This window comes from Octopus bimaculoides, chromosome 7 (assembly GCF_046866305.1).
Source record: "Octopus bimaculoides isolate indiv1 chromosome 7, ASM4686630v1, whole genome shotgun sequence".
NCBI lineage: Eukaryota > Metazoa > Mollusca > Cephalopoda > Octopoda > Octopodidae > Octopus > Octopus bimaculoides.
In genome coordinates this window covers 4,960,664-4,978,954 of record NC_142934.1, presented here as the reverse complement: position 1 = coordinate 4,978,954, position 18,291 = coordinate 4,960,664, and the positions used below count along the sequence as shown (strand labels likewise).

The 18,291-nt window shown below is 35.8% G+C and overlaps 1 protein-coding gene across 2 annotated transcripts in view; it reads right to left on the bottom strand.

The window, feature by feature from the left end:
- LOC106882475 (uncharacterized) overlaps positions 1-18,291 on the bottom strand; it is a 39,378-nt gene that overhangs the window by 19,218 nt on the left and 1,869 nt on the right. Inside the window, exons 2-12 of one of the 2 annotated variants that reach the window (XM_052969176.2) lie at positions 14,780-14,845; positions 12,589-12,676; positions 11,782-11,957; positions 10,205-10,783; positions 9,544-9,648; positions 8,584-8,661; positions 8,270-8,377; positions 7,096-7,188; positions 6,365-6,433; positions 5,364-5,450; positions 5,101-5,190 (exon numbers count right to left, since the gene is read on the bottom strand). In XM_052969176.2, the coding sequence (XP_052825136.1) occupies positions 5,101-5,190; positions 5,364-5,450; positions 6,365-6,433; positions 7,096-7,188; positions 8,270-8,377; positions 8,584-8,661; positions 9,544-9,648; positions 10,205-10,783; positions 11,782-11,957; positions 12,589-12,676; positions 14,780-14,845 (1,539 nt within the window). The remainder of the gene's footprint in view (positions 1-5,100; positions 5,191-5,363; positions 5,451-6,364; positions 6,434-7,095; positions 7,189-8,269; positions 8,378-8,583; positions 8,662-9,543; positions 9,649-10,204; positions 10,784-11,781; positions 11,958-12,588; positions 12,677-14,779; positions 14,846-18,291) is intronic. The other variant, XM_052969178.2, reaches the window with a different exon arrangement.

Here is an 18,291-nt window from a genome sequence, read left to right as displayed (position 1 = left end):
TTTCTGCATTGTTAGAAACTCTCCTTATTCCTCATTTCATTTATTATTCTACTTCTGAACTACAATGCTTCAAGTAAACTACAATGCTCTTCTATTAAATTCTTTAGATGTGAGGACAAACCAAACCATTTTAAAGGAAAGGAACAGGAATACTCCCATGTTTACACTTTATCCAAGGATATATATATATATATATATATATATGGTGTACGTAAAAATTTTATATTGAAAACAAGAAACAACTTTTTAAAAATAATTTGTTTTTAATGGTGGAACCTGAAGTAGATAGAGCTATAAATAATATAGCATGTTAACATTAGGCTAAAAAACCCTTTTGGATGGGAAAAGTCAAAAGTTGCCAGTGGGACTTGACCCTACATTTTCTATAAACATGACATGTTTTACCATTGGACCAAAGCAATCCTCTGAAATTCTCTGTCCATTTCAGAAGCTTTGTTCTAGCCAGCTACACTGGTAGAATGACTGTCATATTTACAAAAGACATGGGTTTGACTCTTGAACACAGCCTTCAACTTTTTCTATGAACAGGATTTTTAAAACCCAATGTTTACACATTAATATTTATAGCGTTATCTACTTCAAGTTCCACCACTAAAAACAAATTATTTCATGCCTCTGGAAGTTTCTAAATTCTTATGAATTAAATCTACAAAAATTAATTTTCTATTCATGATTTAATCAGACAATGAAAAGGTTACGTCCATGACTTCTGCAACTGATGGGTGGAAGTTATAACTTCTAGTATGCAAACTGGCCCCAAAATGCTAGCAACAGATGAAATTCTGCTAAAGATATCCAAAGAAGGCCAAGGTCAGTGATATAAAATTAGGGGGTGGATTAAACATGTGGCCTAGAGCAATAATCACCACCTGGCCCTTTGGTTACCTCTAGCAAAGTTTAATCTTTTGCATGAATTTGGATCAGGTTTCTGGTTTGAGGGCTTCTTAATATCCACCTGTCAGTGTTCAATAACTTGTGAAGGGTCACAGATATTGCCTTGTCTTCTGACCAAAGTGGTAAAAGATATGTCTTGTCTCTTGTACTAGAATATTTATTACAAGCTTTAGCATGGTAGTCAGCACATCATGTTGCCATATGAGTTTTCTTCCTTCTCAATGCAACACAATGTGCCTACAGCTACAGAGAAAACTCGTGTAGTGACATGGTGCACCTAAGCATACTAAAGATTAAAATGACTGAAATTAACTAATTTTTTTTTTGTTTTTTATTTTTGGAAGAAACGCTTTAAGTGACCTAAAACTGAAATTTTTTTTTTAAGGTCACACAGCGCAACCTGTTCTGATCCTAATTCTCACAACAACTAAAATTTCTTTTTGCTAGGAATATAAAAAGAGGATTTTTTTTCTGTAATGGATTGGTAATGTCTGTCTGTACATGTATGGGTGGGGGTAAGAAAGCAGACTGAATTGACTGTGGTGGTGGTGGTGGTGATACAGAGAGTTACTTAAAGGATGAACAAATGCATCAGTGCAAAAGTGTCTTGAATGCAGCAATGACATGTTAAACCTGAAAGCATTTAGATTGGTATTACTGTTTGCACCAACTCCTTTGCCTAAGCAGTCAATAATAATAATAATAATAATAATAATAATGGTTTCAGGTTTTGGCACAAGGCCAGCAATTTTGGGGAAGTCAATTAGAACGACTCCAGTACTGAAATGGGGTTTATTTTATTGACCCAGAAACGATGAAAGGCAACGTCAACCTTGGCAGAATTTGAACTCAGAATGTAAAGACAGACAAAACACTGCTATGCATTTTGTCTGAAGAGTTAACACTTCTGCCTGCTCACCACCATAATAATAATAATAATAATAATAATAATAATAATAATGATAATAATAATAATAATAATAATGATAATAATAATAATAATAATGGCAATTCTTTCTACAATAGGCACAAGGCCAGAAATTTTTAGGGGAGGGGATAAGTTGAGTACATGAAGCCTAGTGTTCAATTGGTACTTATTTTATTGAACTCAGGAGGATGGAGGGTAAAGCTGACCATGGTGGACTCTAAACTCAGGACATATTGGTGCGGAAGAAACGCCACTAAGCCTTTTGTCCAGCATGTTAATGATTCTGCCAGCTCCATCGCCTTCATAATAATAATAATAATAATAATAATGGTTTCAAATTTTGGTATGGGGGGGAGCAGTTTTTGGAGAGGAGGGGGGAACTGATTACATTGACAATAATAATAATAATAATAATGATAATAATAATATTCCTACATTGGAATCAAGCCTCAGGTTTATGGAAGAATGGAATGTGGAAGTTTGTGAAGTCCACACATTAGCAATACAAGTCTCCGACTTGTTTTTATCAAAACTGGGTAATTTGCGAATTTATTACCACAAATTATACAACACCTGCCATATTTATAATTTAAATATAAATAAATAAATAAATAAATAAATAATGATGATGATGATGAGAGTGATGTTATGATAAGCCACCCCCAACCCACGAAAGAACCTAAAAAAACGTTTCAACTCAATGATAAAATCACATTAGGGCTTAATGTGATCCGAAGAAGGAATGGAATTCTTACAATATAAGGAATTAAATAAAATATTCAGAATTGAGCCAAGAAGATACTCCACAACTTTTTCTCTCTTTTTTTTTTTTTATAGTAGCAACAACAGCCCATTTGGATATTAGGGAAAGATTAAAAAAAAAAAAAGGCCTGAAGGAGAGGTGTTTTGAATAACTTCGTGAGAGAAGTATCAAATTAGAACCATTTCAATAGAAAAGCTCACAGATTGTTTTGTAAGGTTAAACAACTTCATAAATTTTGGTTTCCATCAAATCTTAATATTGGTTTCAGGTTTTGGCACAAGGCCAGCAATTTTGGGGGAGGAGCTAAGTCGATTACATCAACCCCAGTGCACAACTGGTACTTATTTAATTGACCCTGAAAGGATGAAAAGCAAAGTCAACTTTGGCAGAAGACAATACAGTTCTATATTTGAGAGATGAGAAATTATGTACATTATTTACATTTGACGGATATTTGTCCTCATCTTGTTTGTTGTTAACACATTTCGTTTGATATACTCTCCAGCCTTCATCAGGTGTCTTGGGGAAATTTCGAACCTGGGTTCTCATTCCTAAGGTATTTTCCGATGTTATTATTATTATTCAGGTCACTGCCTGGAATCGAACTCAGAATCTTGGGGTTAGTAGCCTGCGCCCTTAACCCTATGCCATATGCCCGTAAGTTTGATTCCAGACAGTGACCTGAATAACAATAATAATAACATTGAAAAATACCTTAGGAATGAGAACCCAGGTTTGAAATTTCCCCAAGACACCTGATGAAGGCTGGAGGGTATATCAGCTGAAATGTGTTAACAACAAACAAGATGAGGACAAATATCCGTCAAATGTAAATAATGTAAACATAAATACAGATGAAACGGCACTAAGCATTTTGCCTTGCATGCCAACGGCTCTGCCAGTTTTGCTACCTTGAATAAAATCTTAATGGTACCAATATTTAAGGCAGTGAGCTGGCAGAATGATTACTGGCATTTTTCTCTGTCTTTATGCTTGGAGTTCAAATTCCACCAAAGTCGACTACCTTTCATCTTTTTGGGGTCAATAAAATAAGTACTAGATGCATACTGGGGTCGATGTAATTCGCTTACCCCCCAGCCTCAGATTTGCTGCCCTTGTGTCAAAATTCGAAACCAATCTTACAGATATTTAAAAACTTGAACTTTAAGTCTTACAGGAAGTCTGTACACACAAAACCAAAGAGCTGCTGAGAGTAACACCATACGTTTTATCTACAGCATAAAAGATCTTATATCTTTGGAAACACTCCAAATTTAGCTTAATCATAACTGATAGATTCTTTCTTAGTTTTGCTAGTTCCTTTTACTCTTTATTTTATTTCATTAATATCATGTTATTTAACCCCAGGTCACTCCTCACTGAGTAGACCTATACTAAAAGGCATTCTAGCTATGACCACCTGGTCTTTTTTCTAGTTCATCTAGGATTGCTTTCTTCAACATGGTAGTGCAATTTGAGTGAGGTTTGGCTGCCATTTCTAGATCAAACAACTCAGTGGATCTAAACCCAGCATGACTAATTAAATATTCAGCACCCCCCCCCCCTCAAGTGTTGATACATACCTGCTCGTATTACAGATTTACGAATATTGTATTTGATGATATATAAGATGCAATTTTTCTTTGTGTGTGTACTTTATTATTAAAGCTGCAAAAGTATCACAAAAAACTGCTACTCAGAACTTCATGTTTCTGTTCATTGGGCAGTTGTGATCCAAAATGGATCCATTCTAGACCTTAACTGTCTGACAAACAGGAACATGAAACTCTGAGTGATGTCTTTGCAGCTTTACTAATAAAGCATGTTATTCTACCTCTACTATTTGAGTACTATTTCCCCCTACCTTGTTTCACATTAATGTGCTTACTCTGGTTATATATATATATATATATATATATATATATATATATGTATGCATGTGTATATATATATATATATATATATATATATATACTCACACACACACACACACACACTATTTGCTAGATTTATAAACTATGGTAAGTCTTATAGAGTCAGCAAAAAGCTTCATTCTGTTCATTAAGAAAGAGATGATGTTAATAGTTAACTAATTAGCAATTAATGCAACTATATCAGCCCATTTATTTATCATTAGAATTAGAAACACTGGAAATATGGTTATTGAAAAAGTGATACTTTCAGCAGCTCTGAGATCAAAAATGGGAAAACTCTTACACAGAAATTGTTCCTGTGGCTTATCTTAATGATGATCTGTAGAGGTAACAGAATGTTTATCGAATTTGTACTTAATCTTCCGAAAGCTCTCCATTCATTACTTCCATTCAATCTTTAGACCTTACCTTAAGACAAACGAACCCCTAACTGTCTGTAATTTATGTATCACAGTATATATACTCAATCTGACCCCTACTTTACACCAGACTGTTATGGGCACCTCACTAAAATGTTTTCTTTCAAGGAACTGAGCCTTGCTACATCAAAAATTAATCACCTCTCTGGATTCTTTTTCTTCTTGTAAGGCTTTTTCCCTTTCTTCTAAATATTTGTTTTGCATACTTTTCATTTCATATTTCATCATAGTCTAGAAAAACAAAAAAAAAAGGGAGAGAAAAGGAAACAATATAGTCATCATAATGGAAGTCAAGAAGCAATAAGAGCATAAAAAACCAAATTTTACGTCACTTGTGATTTTACCCGTTCAGCTTCCATTGCAAGAAATGTAATTCAGACTTCAAAAAAATATATAAAACTTACCATTTCTTCTTTAAATTTCTTCTGGGATTCCAGCTGTTGTTGATGAAGTGCTTCATCAAGAGCTCTTTGATGCAGAGTTTGTTCTTCCTATCACAAAAAAACAAAAAAAAACAAAGCATATTGTTTTTGGGGTTTTTTTTTCACAAAGTGTAAAGCATTAAAATAAATAAATAAATTTTCAAAAATTAGCAAAACTAAAGAAAATAAGATAAAATTTGTGTAGTGAGTTGTAATTTTAATCTATAACCAACACCTGACATTGATTATGGTTTGACTGATGAAAGCCGATCTGTGGATAAACAGCAAAAGTAATGTTTGGTTTATATTTTCTTGCAGTGGTTTGTAGACATTGCACGTTTGTAGCAGATATGTTTTTGTACAAAATTATACAGACCCTTACTTAAACAGTTTTTGCTTATTACAATGACCTAGCATATTTGAAAGACAAATAACAGCAAAATGAAGAGTTGTTAGTCCAATAATAAGAAAGGTAGAAACAATTGAAAGATTATTTACATTTGACAGATATTTGTCCACAACGTTTCGGCTGATATACCCTCCAGCCTTCATCAGGTGTCTTGGGGAAATTTCAAACCTGGGTTCTCATTCCTAAGGTATTTTTCAATGTTATTATTATTATTATTATTCAGGTCACTGCCTGGAATCAAAATTGGAATCACCCACAGGCATATAGAGTAGTGGTTAAGAGCGTGGGCTACTAACCCCAAAGATTCTGAGTCCAATTCCAGGCAGTGACCTGAATAATAATAATAATGATATCGAAAAATACCATAGGAATGAGAACCCAGGTTCGAAATTTCCCCCAAGACACCCAATGAAGGCTGGAGGGTATATCAACCGAAAAGTTGTGTTAACAACAAATAAGATGAGGACAAATATCCGTCAAATGTAAATAATGTACATAATTCCTCATCTCTTAAATATAGAACTGTAAAACTGAAAGATTTTCAGTAAAAGGAACATGTGATAATTAGACTTACAGACATGACTTTCTGTAAAGATTCCTGATAACGGTTTTGTTCTTGGTGGAAATACTTTTCAAATTCATCCTGGACAAAAAAAGAAATAAAACTTTGTCAGTAGAGGACGAATGGAATGACAGAAGGACAGAAAGGGGGGGCGGGGCGTTACAAAAGGAAAGTGAAAGTGCCAACATAATTCAGGCCCAGAATATTGATCATAGTGATGATGGAGCTGTCAACAATGATTATGGTTATGACAAAGATAGCAGGACTAACAGATAATGGGGTGGTGGTGTGGCACTTTGGGTAAGTGTCCTCTGCTATAGGGCTGGTCTGACCAAAGCTTTTTGAGTGGCTTTGGTAAATGGAAACTGAAAGAAGCCCATTATGTGTGTGTGTGTGTGTGTGTGTGTGTTACTGCTTTCTTGTCTTGACATTGCAAGATTGTTGTGAGCAAGTGTTATTGTCATACAAACAGTGTCCTTCATTTCAAATATTCTGTGAGAACATGTCTAGCCGTAGGGAAATATTACCTTACTTGGAAAAGGGCAAGGGTTGGCAACAGGAAGAGCATCCAGCAGAAGAAAAAAAAATTGTCTCAACAAATCCCATTTGCTTCATGCAAGCATAGAAAAGCGGGTGTGTTAAATGATGATGATGTGGCAATGTTGGTGATGACAGCTAGGATCAAAACCATAATCTTTCCATTTGGGGAAACTTAAGTAACTCCCTCTCCCCTCAAAACTTACCCGCTGCACAGATTTCTGGTCTTCGAGGGCAGTTTTAATTCTGTGTTCATTTTCTTCTTTTTCTTTCTTGAGAACATCAAACAGCTGTTCATGCTGGAAGACATGGAAATCATTTGCTCGTTATGTCACTTAGTTCAAATGTAAAATTGTTCTGCAACTACAAAGAGAAATCCTAAACTCTTCAAGTGCAGACATTGCTGTGAGGTTTACAACGTGATTTCACAATCACATCATCCTGGATTTTTAACTGAATAAATTACGAGCAAAGGCTTATGGCACCTTTGTCAAATGTCTTTTACCGTAGTCTCATGTTGAACAATGCTTTTTAAGTGAAATTTGGCAGATAGGATCTGCACAGTAGCACACTGTCTATCACCGCCATTATTTAATGTCTACCTTGCCATGCTTGCATGGGTCAGATGGAATTTGTTGAGGCAGATTTTCTACAGTTGGATGCCCTTTCCTTTTGCCAACCCTCACCTGTTTCCAAACATAATATTTTCAAAGCTAAACATTTTTTCCAGGTAAAAGTGGAAATACTCTCGCTTGAATAACAGTGATGCTCATGTACACCATCACATAATGTCTAGACAACGGTAAACACAGACACAGTCACACAATCAGCTTCTTTCTGTCTATCAAATCCACCATAAGTCCTTTATATTTATTTATATAAAATAAATATATATTTTTCTATTTATATGATAAATCATATTTACATAAGCCTTTACAAGTATTTGCATATTCATAAAGACATGATTACATATTCCTATAACTGCGTTCTCTCTCTCTCATACACATACATCACCATCGCTTACCGTCTGCTTTCCATGCTGGCATGGGTTGGACAGTTTGATATGGAGCTGGCTAACAGGGAGCTGTTCAGACTCCAGCTGTCTGTTGAGGCATGGTTTCTATGGTTGGATGCCCTCCCTAACACCAAAATATAAACATATTTTTCTCACTGGTAAGATTAAAGCGTTTAATTTTGATGGAAGGTAGAGCTGTACTACAACTCCATTCAGCGTGAAAAAAAAAATCCCAGTTTTTAGATAAAAGTTTAATTTACGACTAAAACATTTCATTTTACTGCTCCATCAATTACTCCCCCACCCCCATTTATTTATTGATAGTTGGTGTTGTAGAGCAATGTGCATCGGTAGACAGAACTCACCTGTTCCTGCAACATTTGAGTGTATTGATCAGCTTCACTTTTTAACTTCTCTTTCAAGTGTGATTCGGCTACTTCTTGTTGCTGCAACACAGCTGTGCGACAGAGACTCTTCAAGAACAAACAAAAATACCAACATAAACGATTGTTTAAAAATACAAAAATATAATTTCAATAACAACTTCATTTGTGCTATACATATTTGATTAATTTTTACATCTGGTTTTTTTTCTGCTAGTATACATAATGGTATATGGACCCCCCACCACCAAAAAAAAAAGAGGAAGCCCTGAAAGAGGTAAATGAAAGGAACTGACCTTATATTCTTCAACAACTACAGCCAAAGCATCATGCCCAGCTTGTCGAATGGCTTCTAAATCAGATGCATGTTTCGCCTAAAATTGAAATAGCAATAATCAGATTTAACCAGATGTTGGGATTGTAACTGAAGGGCAATATAGGTGCTGTTTCTAACAGGCTGAGAGACCATACTATCATTAATTAAGCTGCACAACAAGTGTTGTAAAGCTGTTTTCCCTGCTAAAGTAGAGATACATTTTGTGGAACCCCACAACACTATTCTCCGCTTATCTTTATTGTCTACCTCTTGTCTTATCAGGTTAAAGTATGATAGAGGGGTCAGGAACAGGCATCTTGCTGTAGAGAAGATACATGGCTACCCCAGTTGGAAAAGTGGAAAGATGGTGATGAAGATATGTCAGGGCATACCCCCAAGTTACTGAAAGGTAAATTTAAGAGAAATGGTCCAGAGGATCGGACAGAGTGGGAAGGTATGACTCAAGAACACACACCAAAGTAATTCCAACACCAAAGTCTTCTCATTGCACTGATGACTTCAACTTGGAACTAGACTCAATGTAAAATAGTGATTCTTCCTTTCTTTAGGTACCACGTCTAGAATGTAGGACAGAGGTAATCACGTCCTACTACAATTCTCTGTTCTTTGTTTTCTATAACAATTCCACTTCCTGATGTTTAATGCCTTTTTCTTCCAAGCAATTCCTCAAGCTCAATATCCAAAACATCCTTCTGCTTTCTCTGCTTCTTTTCCTTCCAGTCTTTTCAGTCAGGCCCTCTTTCCTCATCACATGACCAAGAAATCTCAGTTGCTTGGCCCTTTATCTCACAAAACAGTTTCCTATTTACCACAGCCTGGATCACCACTTCTTCACTAGATACTTTGTCTGTCCATGCTATCTCCAATATTTTTCTGAAGAATTGCATTCCACAGCTCTCTTAGGAATAGTGATACTTACTTGTAAAGACTCATATTTGGATTTCTGCTCAGAAAGCTGAACTTGCAAGCTGTCCACCCTTGAGGTAAGCTCTATATTTCTGCTGCGTAGTTCATCCAATTGTTTCTGCAAAAATAAAGGAAAATGGTTTTTCTAAAGTTGGTATATTGGTTTATGAATGACGTCTGTGGCAGCAGATGTAATCATGTGTGTGTGTGTGGGTGGGTGGGTGGGTGGATGTGGGTAGGGTGATGCACTCCCATTCATGAGATCATGGTTTTGATTCTCAGACCAGCCGCATATTATGTTCTTGAGCAAGACACTTGGCTCCAATCTGATTTGGCAAGGTTTCTACAGCTGGATGCCCTTCCTAACGCCAACCACTCCGAGAGTGTAGTGGGGGATTTTTACGTGCCACCAGCATGGGAGCCAGTCAGGTGGGCCTGGCATCGAACAAGCTCGAATGGCGGTTTTTACGTGCCATCGGCCTGGATTCATATTATGTGTGCGGATGGAAACTGTGAATGAGGGACACTTCAGAATCCAGAACATGTAGGATGAAGTAAAGAATATCAATGACAGGATGTTGAACCTAAAGGACCAAAATGATTGGTAATTTAACATACTTACACACAAACACACACACACACACAATGGATTTTGTGCAATTTCTGTTAATTACCAATAAGTAACTGTCTCTTTGTCCATCAGAATGATCACGCCGCCTCTCCTGCTTCGGAACAACAGGCAAACCACCAGTAGCACCACCGAGATCTTCAATTACAGATGGTGGTGGCTGCTGCTGCTGTTGCTGTTGCTGTTGTTGTTGTGATGGTGGGTGTGCGCGCTGGTGGTGTGGATGATGGTGGGGTGGCAAAGATTGGTGATGCTGCTGCTGTTGTTCCTGTTGCGGAAGAGGTGCGGGAGGGTGTGGAGGTTGGGGCAGAGGTTGCTGCATCCGTTGGTCGGGAACATAGTGCTGTGGCCCATTCAAGACCTCATCGAAGCTCGGACAGCGAGGGGATGCTGATGCGTTTCCATGGCGCCAGCTGGCTGGCTGGTTGAGGTCTGGTACATCAGCCATGGAGAGACCTTCATGGCCATATGACGGACGCCTCCAGCTTGGGCCTGCCGGGCTGACAAGGTCTACCCCAGCAACACTATTGCTGAGATCACAACGTCTCGCCTGGTGATCGGCTACAGAGGGAGGAGCATTAAACATGCCATTCATCATATTTGGTTGCATTCCATGATTCAAATTCTGCAAAAAAGAAAATTAGTAAAATTTGAAAATCAAACAATTAAAGGTAACTAAAAAAAAAAAAAAAAAATAAAGTTTTAGTTTTTAATTTTAAAATAAAAGGGGAAAAGAAGATCAGCGCCAAGCTAGAAGTAACTCAAAATTAAGGCTTCTTCTGTAATAGTTACTAGCAAAAAACGTCCATCACAGATTTTTTATTCAGCCCAGCAGGCTTTCCCCAAAATCAGTGAATGTATATATCACAGGGAAAAAAAAATTTGTTTAGGCATGTGATTTGTAAATACACTTCATTGACAAAATTAATGCAAAATTGAAACATATCTAACGTTCTCACAGGTCACTGCTGGGAAAATGTTCAATTCAGTTCAATATATATTGTTTTTTTAACACGGTATGTCTATGAAGAGATTTTCTCTCAGAGAAAATCTACAGCATCTTGCCTGTCAACAGTGTATATATTCTAAATATGATACACTGCTGGCTATTTTGATCTAATACTGTTCCAATTGCTTACACCCAGTTGTAAATGATTGTTTTAAAAGGTGAGAAAATAGAGAGAAAAAGGGAAACCTACAACAGGAAAATTAGTCTCAGGAAGGCTGTGTGGTAAGAAATTTGCTTCTCAACCAAATGGTTCCAGGTTCAGTCTCATTGCATGGCACTTTGGGCAAGTGTTTTCTACTGTGATCCCAGGTCAATCAAAGCCCTGATTGAATTTGGTAGATGGAAACTGAAAGAAGCCTGTCATATGTGTGTGTATTTCTTTGTGTCTGTCACTCTACCAATAGACAACCAGTGTTGGTTTGTTTGTCTCCATGACTTAACAGTTTGGCGAGAAACCAATAGAATAAGTACTGTACTTGAAAAAAAAAAAAGAGAGAACTGGGGTTAATTTGTTCAACTAAAATTCTTCAAGGCAGTGCTGCAGCATGGCCACAGTCCAATGACTGAAAAAATATAACAGATACAAGATATGTAAATTCTTTGTCTCAACTGACCTGTCCAATGTCTGGCAAGAGATTGGCATCAAACTGACTGACGACGGCTGCTCCAGTCACAACACTATCTGGTGCCATTCGGTCATGGACAGATGGTGGTGAATCAAGATGCCTGGGAAATGTGTTCTGGGCACACAGCAGGTCAGGCTGAGAATGGACTGGTCTTTGCTGCAAATCTAGAATGGAAATCAAAAACATTATTACTGACAGCGATAAGACGATTGAGAATGCGAGACAAGTTATTGCAGCAATAATAATTTCACATCTTCCCAACAATGAACGGGTTGTTGTTGTTGTTGTTGGGCTCCAGGATATCTCGATCGAATAGACCCATGATGAAAAATGTTCAAATAATGACCAACAAAGCCCATCCTTATTTAGGCATTATGTATCTAATACCTCATCACCCAAAGTAGTCATAGATATATATTTTTAAACACAATAGGGCATGATTAAAGGCAGTGGTTCTCATCCAGAGTCCATATGACACATGGGGGTTCCCTATAAGATTTTTTACTAAATTCTTTGTTATATTTTAAAATTAATTGAAAGAAACATAGGAGCATCTCAACAGAAATATGGTAACAAAACAGTTAAAATATATAATAGAGAAACAATTCTTAACCCTTTTGATACCAACCTGGTAGTACAAATGTCTTGTTTCCAAAACTACCATGTGAGAGGCAAGAGGGGTGGAAGAGAGAGAGGGGGAGGGAGGGAGAAAGAGAGGGGAGAGAAGGCAAAGAGGGGGACGGAGAGGTGGGATGGAGAGAGTTAGACAAGATGCAGAATAATGTCTGTAACTACCTGGAGGAAACATCATCCAAGGCAAATTCCCAGCATTTGGTCCAGCAGCTATACCTTGGGGCTCATGAGGTGGAACTGGTTCAGCTGCCTGAAACACAATGGAATCATAACAATGTTAAAGTTATCATATCAACACTCGACTCATCAGTAACAACACTGTAATATTGAACACTAACACTATAATCTCCTAATATAATAATGAGCGTAGTGTTTTTATATATTTGTGTGTATATGTGTGTGTGTGTATATATATATATACATATATATATATTAGTTCAAAATCACGGAGTAGGAGAAAGAGTAGTATAAGTGAAGGGAGAAGAGAGAAAATAGTAATTCAGTGAAGTAAATGTAGTGAGAGTAATAGCCCTGATAGAGAGAGAGAGAGAGTGAAAGAAAGTAATAGCAATGAGAGAAAGGAAGTGGCAAAGAGCGTGTCATGTATCTTCTGCTTTTCTCCATCACAACATATGAATGAGAAAGGAAGGGGTGATAGATGAATAACGAAGGAAGGGGTGAAAAAAATCAACATTTCATCTGTGTGAGTATATGTGTGTGTGTGTATGTAAAAGGGAGGTATGTGAATGTTTGTGTGTGTGAAATGGAAGTGGGATGGTGAACGTTCAGTGCTGAAAAGAAAAATCAAACAGCATTTCAACTGTGTGTGAGTATGTGTGCATGTACAAGGGAAGTATGTGATTATTATGTACCTTATCTATATATAAAATACTACAATTAGCCATCACTTTTGACAGCACGGGGCCAGTTAGTGTTAAATAATGACACTGATGCTAAGCCGTAACAACATTAAACAATAACCAAAACCTGGAAATTTCTTTGCTTTGATCTGAAACCAGATAAAAGGGGTTATTTCATACAAAAAGAGAAATCAATTAGTTAAAATAAGGAATGTAGTAGTATGTATTGATTGAGTTAAATTTAAATTGGTTTCAAAATTTTGGCACAAAGCCAGCAATTTCAAGGGAGAGACTAGGTTGATTACATTGACTCCAGTGCTCAACTGGTACTTATTTTATCGACCCCAAAAGGATGAAAAACAAAGTCAATCCTGGTGTCATTTGAACTTAGAACAAAGACAAATGAAATGCTGCTAAGCATTTTGCCTGCTGTGCTAACAATTTTGGTAGTGCTGCCGCCTTAGACTTAAATCTAAATTAATGAAATACACAGCCTTTCTAAGACAATAAATGACCCCATGAAGCCTTTTAGGAGCCTATTTCTCACATACATTTGTAAACTCACCAAAAGCTTTTCACAGAAACTAATCAAGCATTTAGTAACAAATGTAGATTTTTTTCCGGAATAAAATGAATGCAATACTTTCTTGAAGAGAATATCACTAAAAAGATGAGGAGCCAATGAGGGGAAACCTTTGTAGCAAGCTTGACTTGCTAGAAATAGCAGACAAACATTCCTCAGTTCACACCCTGCTGTGTTAGTATGAAAAAAAAAAGGACACATTAGACAGAGCTCTCTATATACACACAGTATGGGTCTATTGAACTGCATAGAGTGCATATATAAAGACAAAATAATCAGGATTGGAATACTTTTGATTATTGGTCTGCAACCAATATCATCATCATCATCGTTTAACGTCCGCTTTCCATGCTAGCATGGGTTGGACGATTTGACTGAGGACTGGCGAACCAGATGGCTGCACCAGGCTCCAATCTGATCTGGCGGAGTTTCTACAGCTGGATGCCCTTCCTAACGCCAACCACTCCGAGAGTGAGGATATATAAATAAAAGTAAAAAAAAAGGACACAATGTTGGAATGTAAATACTGTAGCCATTCTGGGTTCTGTGTTCCAAACGCTCAAGATATTGTATGATTCTCTGACCCTGTCATGTTGCTTGAAACAATAGCTAGAAAGTGTCCATCTCAACACACTTATCTCTTGGGGTCAAATTTCTGATCAAATTCAATCAGAAATGAATTCAAAATAAGAACAAGCAGGTGTAGATCTACAGGAGTCCTGAATATATTGAATGTTGCAAATGAAAGAAAAAGTTAATAGGATAAAGAACTAATTGATTCACACCTTTATATATTCTATAAGAAGAGTTTGTATTGCAGTAATAGATAAGTTATCAACTTTAAAAGATAATTATGAGAACGAAAGAAGGAAAATAAGCAACAAGAATAAATAACAGCTTAACTAACTACCTGAAATCCACCAAATTCACCAAATTCATCATCAGATTCAAGGCCAGGACCATCTAACCTTTGGTTCTGGAAAAGAAAATCGTTTTGTCAGGATTAACTTCAGATTGACAAAAAAATTTATATTTTGTTTAAACACACATATCTTTATATACAGTTGCACATGCGTGCACACAAATATACACATCACTGTTATATTAACATCTGCATTTCCTTGATTGCATGGGTCAGGCAGAATTTGTGGAGGTAGATTTTCTACAACTGGATGCCCTTCTTGTTGCCAACCCTTACCTGTTTCCAGGGAAGGTAAAATTTTCCCATAGACATGTTTTTCACGGAAGACTGAAAACAAATGACCTTGCTTGTATGATGATGATGATGATGATGCTCATTTACAACCATCATGTGATGTCTAGACATGAGTACACAAGCACACACACAACTCTGCCTGCAGTTGCCCCAATGTACTCATCTTAAAACACTTCAATCTTGTCCTCACACCCCCATCATACAGTGGCTTCCCTCCCATCGCACATTCACAACACCAATCATGCTCTTTGTTAAATTCTTTCCCCTTTCCTCCCAGCCCTTCCAGACTCCTATTCACCCTCGACATAAAATCCTTAAGCATTGTTATCGCTCACAATAAAGGCCTCCTCACATTAAAATACTCCCTTGATCTGATCTTCAGCCTGACACCTTTACCATCCTCTGGTTGGTTTAAATTGCTTCTTGTTTGCATGAAAATTTTACCACCAGGTCTTAGGGAGTTGCCATGGGAATGAGAATAGGCCCCAACATGCAAACCTGTTCATCAAATATTCTCCCAGTTCACTGGTCCCACTCCTGAGCTATACAATCATTATACTAATACGACCGTATCAGCAGGACCTTACTCCCCTGCGAACGTCTCGACTCCTTCCTCTCTTTCATCCTGCCCTGAACCTCTCCTGCATTTTATTCCCTCTAAAATAATACCAATGTTTTCTTCGAAACATATGTTGGATGTATAAAGATTTGAATCACACCAGCATTTAACTCCATTTCTTAATTTATCCATGTTATACAAAAACATTTCACTAAACCCTGGAATTTCTACCTTTATAAGTAGGCTGTAACATCCTTGGTACTCATGTGAATTTTTTGCTACCCAGGTAACTATTTATTTATTTTTTCCATGTTATTTGTACACATTGAAAACATACACACACACACACATACATACATACATTACATACACAAATATATATACATGCACACATACACACATGACAGGTTCCTTTTAGTTTCTATTGACCAAATCCACTCACAAGACTTTGGTTGGCCCAGGGTTATTAGTTAAAGGCACTTGCTCGAGGTGCCAAGCTGTGGGATTGAACCCAAGACCTCATGGCTAGGAAATAAGCTTCTTAACCATACCCTGTTTCAGCATTAACATCCTGGACGGGAGGTAAAGAATGGTGAATTTGTACAATCTTCACAGAAGAAGGAGACAAGTGGAAATGGTGTACAGCATGACCTGGAACAATCCAGCCTTGACAGCCCCTCCCCAATAATACAAAATGGTTAGAGGCTCCTATCAGTACTCTTAGTGGTGACTCACTTCTGCTACTTGGCAAACAGGTCTTCTACTAACCAAACATATCTAATTACATTTTACCTGCCTTAACCAATCCTGTAAATACTAACACACAAGGTAACAGCTGCACAAACGTAGGCATATATATATACAAGTCTTACTTTATATACCTATATACACAATACATATATACAAGTCTTACTTTATATACCTATATACATATATACAATACATATATACAAGTCTTACTTTATATACATATGTAGATGGAAAAAACCCCCACACTTTTATGTTAGTAAATACAGCCATATAGAGAATATGAATATGCCTGTACATTCATAACCACATGCACACACAGGTGCATATTTGAATGCATTTACTCACCCATACTGCACATATAAGTAAATGCATATCATTAAATGCACTTGTGCACACACAAACCTACATCCACATCTGTTTATATACACACTTTCACAAATATAAAATTATACACATTGACCCGTTAGCATTCAGATTTCTCTGTCAAATGTAATGCTTTTTTATTCACGTTTGAAATAGTCAGGTTTTAACCCTGTAGCTTCAAATGATGTGTTTATTTTTAGAATAATATTGTAGGGTAAGTGTGAAAGGCAAGATCTGGCCAGTCGCAAGATAAAACTGGCAGAATATTTTGGCTGGTTATGGCCAGTGTAAATGCTAAAGGATTAATACATGCGTGTGTTAAGGTGGCGAGCTGATGGAATCATCGGCACAGTGGGTAAAGTGCTTAGTGGCATTTCATCTGTCTTCACGTTCTGAGTTCAAATTCTGCTGAGGTTGACTTTGCCTTTCAACTTTTCAAGGGTCGATAAAATAAGTACCAGTTACACACCGGGGTTGATGTAATCGACTAGCCCACTCCCTTGAAATTGCTGGCCTTGTGCCAAAATTTGAAACCAAATATACATGCAAAAATTAAAAAAAGCTTAAAAGCAACTGCATTAGATAACTATAGACATACAGAGAGGTGTGTGTGTGTGTGTGTGTGTGTGTGTGTATATATATTTATATATATACATATATATATACATATATATATATACATATATATACATATATATACATATATATACATATATATATACATATATATATATATATACATATATATATATATATATATATATATACATATATATATATATACATATATATATATACATATATATATATATACATATATATATATATATATATATATACATATAATAACACTCTCTGAGTGGTTGGCGTTAGGAAGGGCATCCAGCTGTAGAAACTCTGCCAAATCAGACTGGAGCCTGGTGTTGCCATCCGGTTTCACCAGTCCTCAGTCAAATCGTCCAACCCATGCTAGCATGGAAAGCGGACGTTAAACGATGATGATGATGATGATGATATATATATATACATATAATATATATATATACATATAATATATATATATATATACATATAATATATATATATATATATACATATATATATATATATATATACATATATATATATATATATATATATACATATATATATATATATATATATATACATATATATATATATATATATATACATATATATATATATATATATATACATATATATATATATATATATATATATATATATATATATATATATATACATATATATATATATATATATATATACATATATATATATATACATATATATATATACATATATATATATACATATATATATATACATATATATATATATACATATATATATATATACATATATATATATACATATATATATACATATATATATATACATATATATATATACATATATATATAATATATATATATATATATATATATATATATATATATATACATATATATACATATATATATACATATATATATACTATATATATATATAT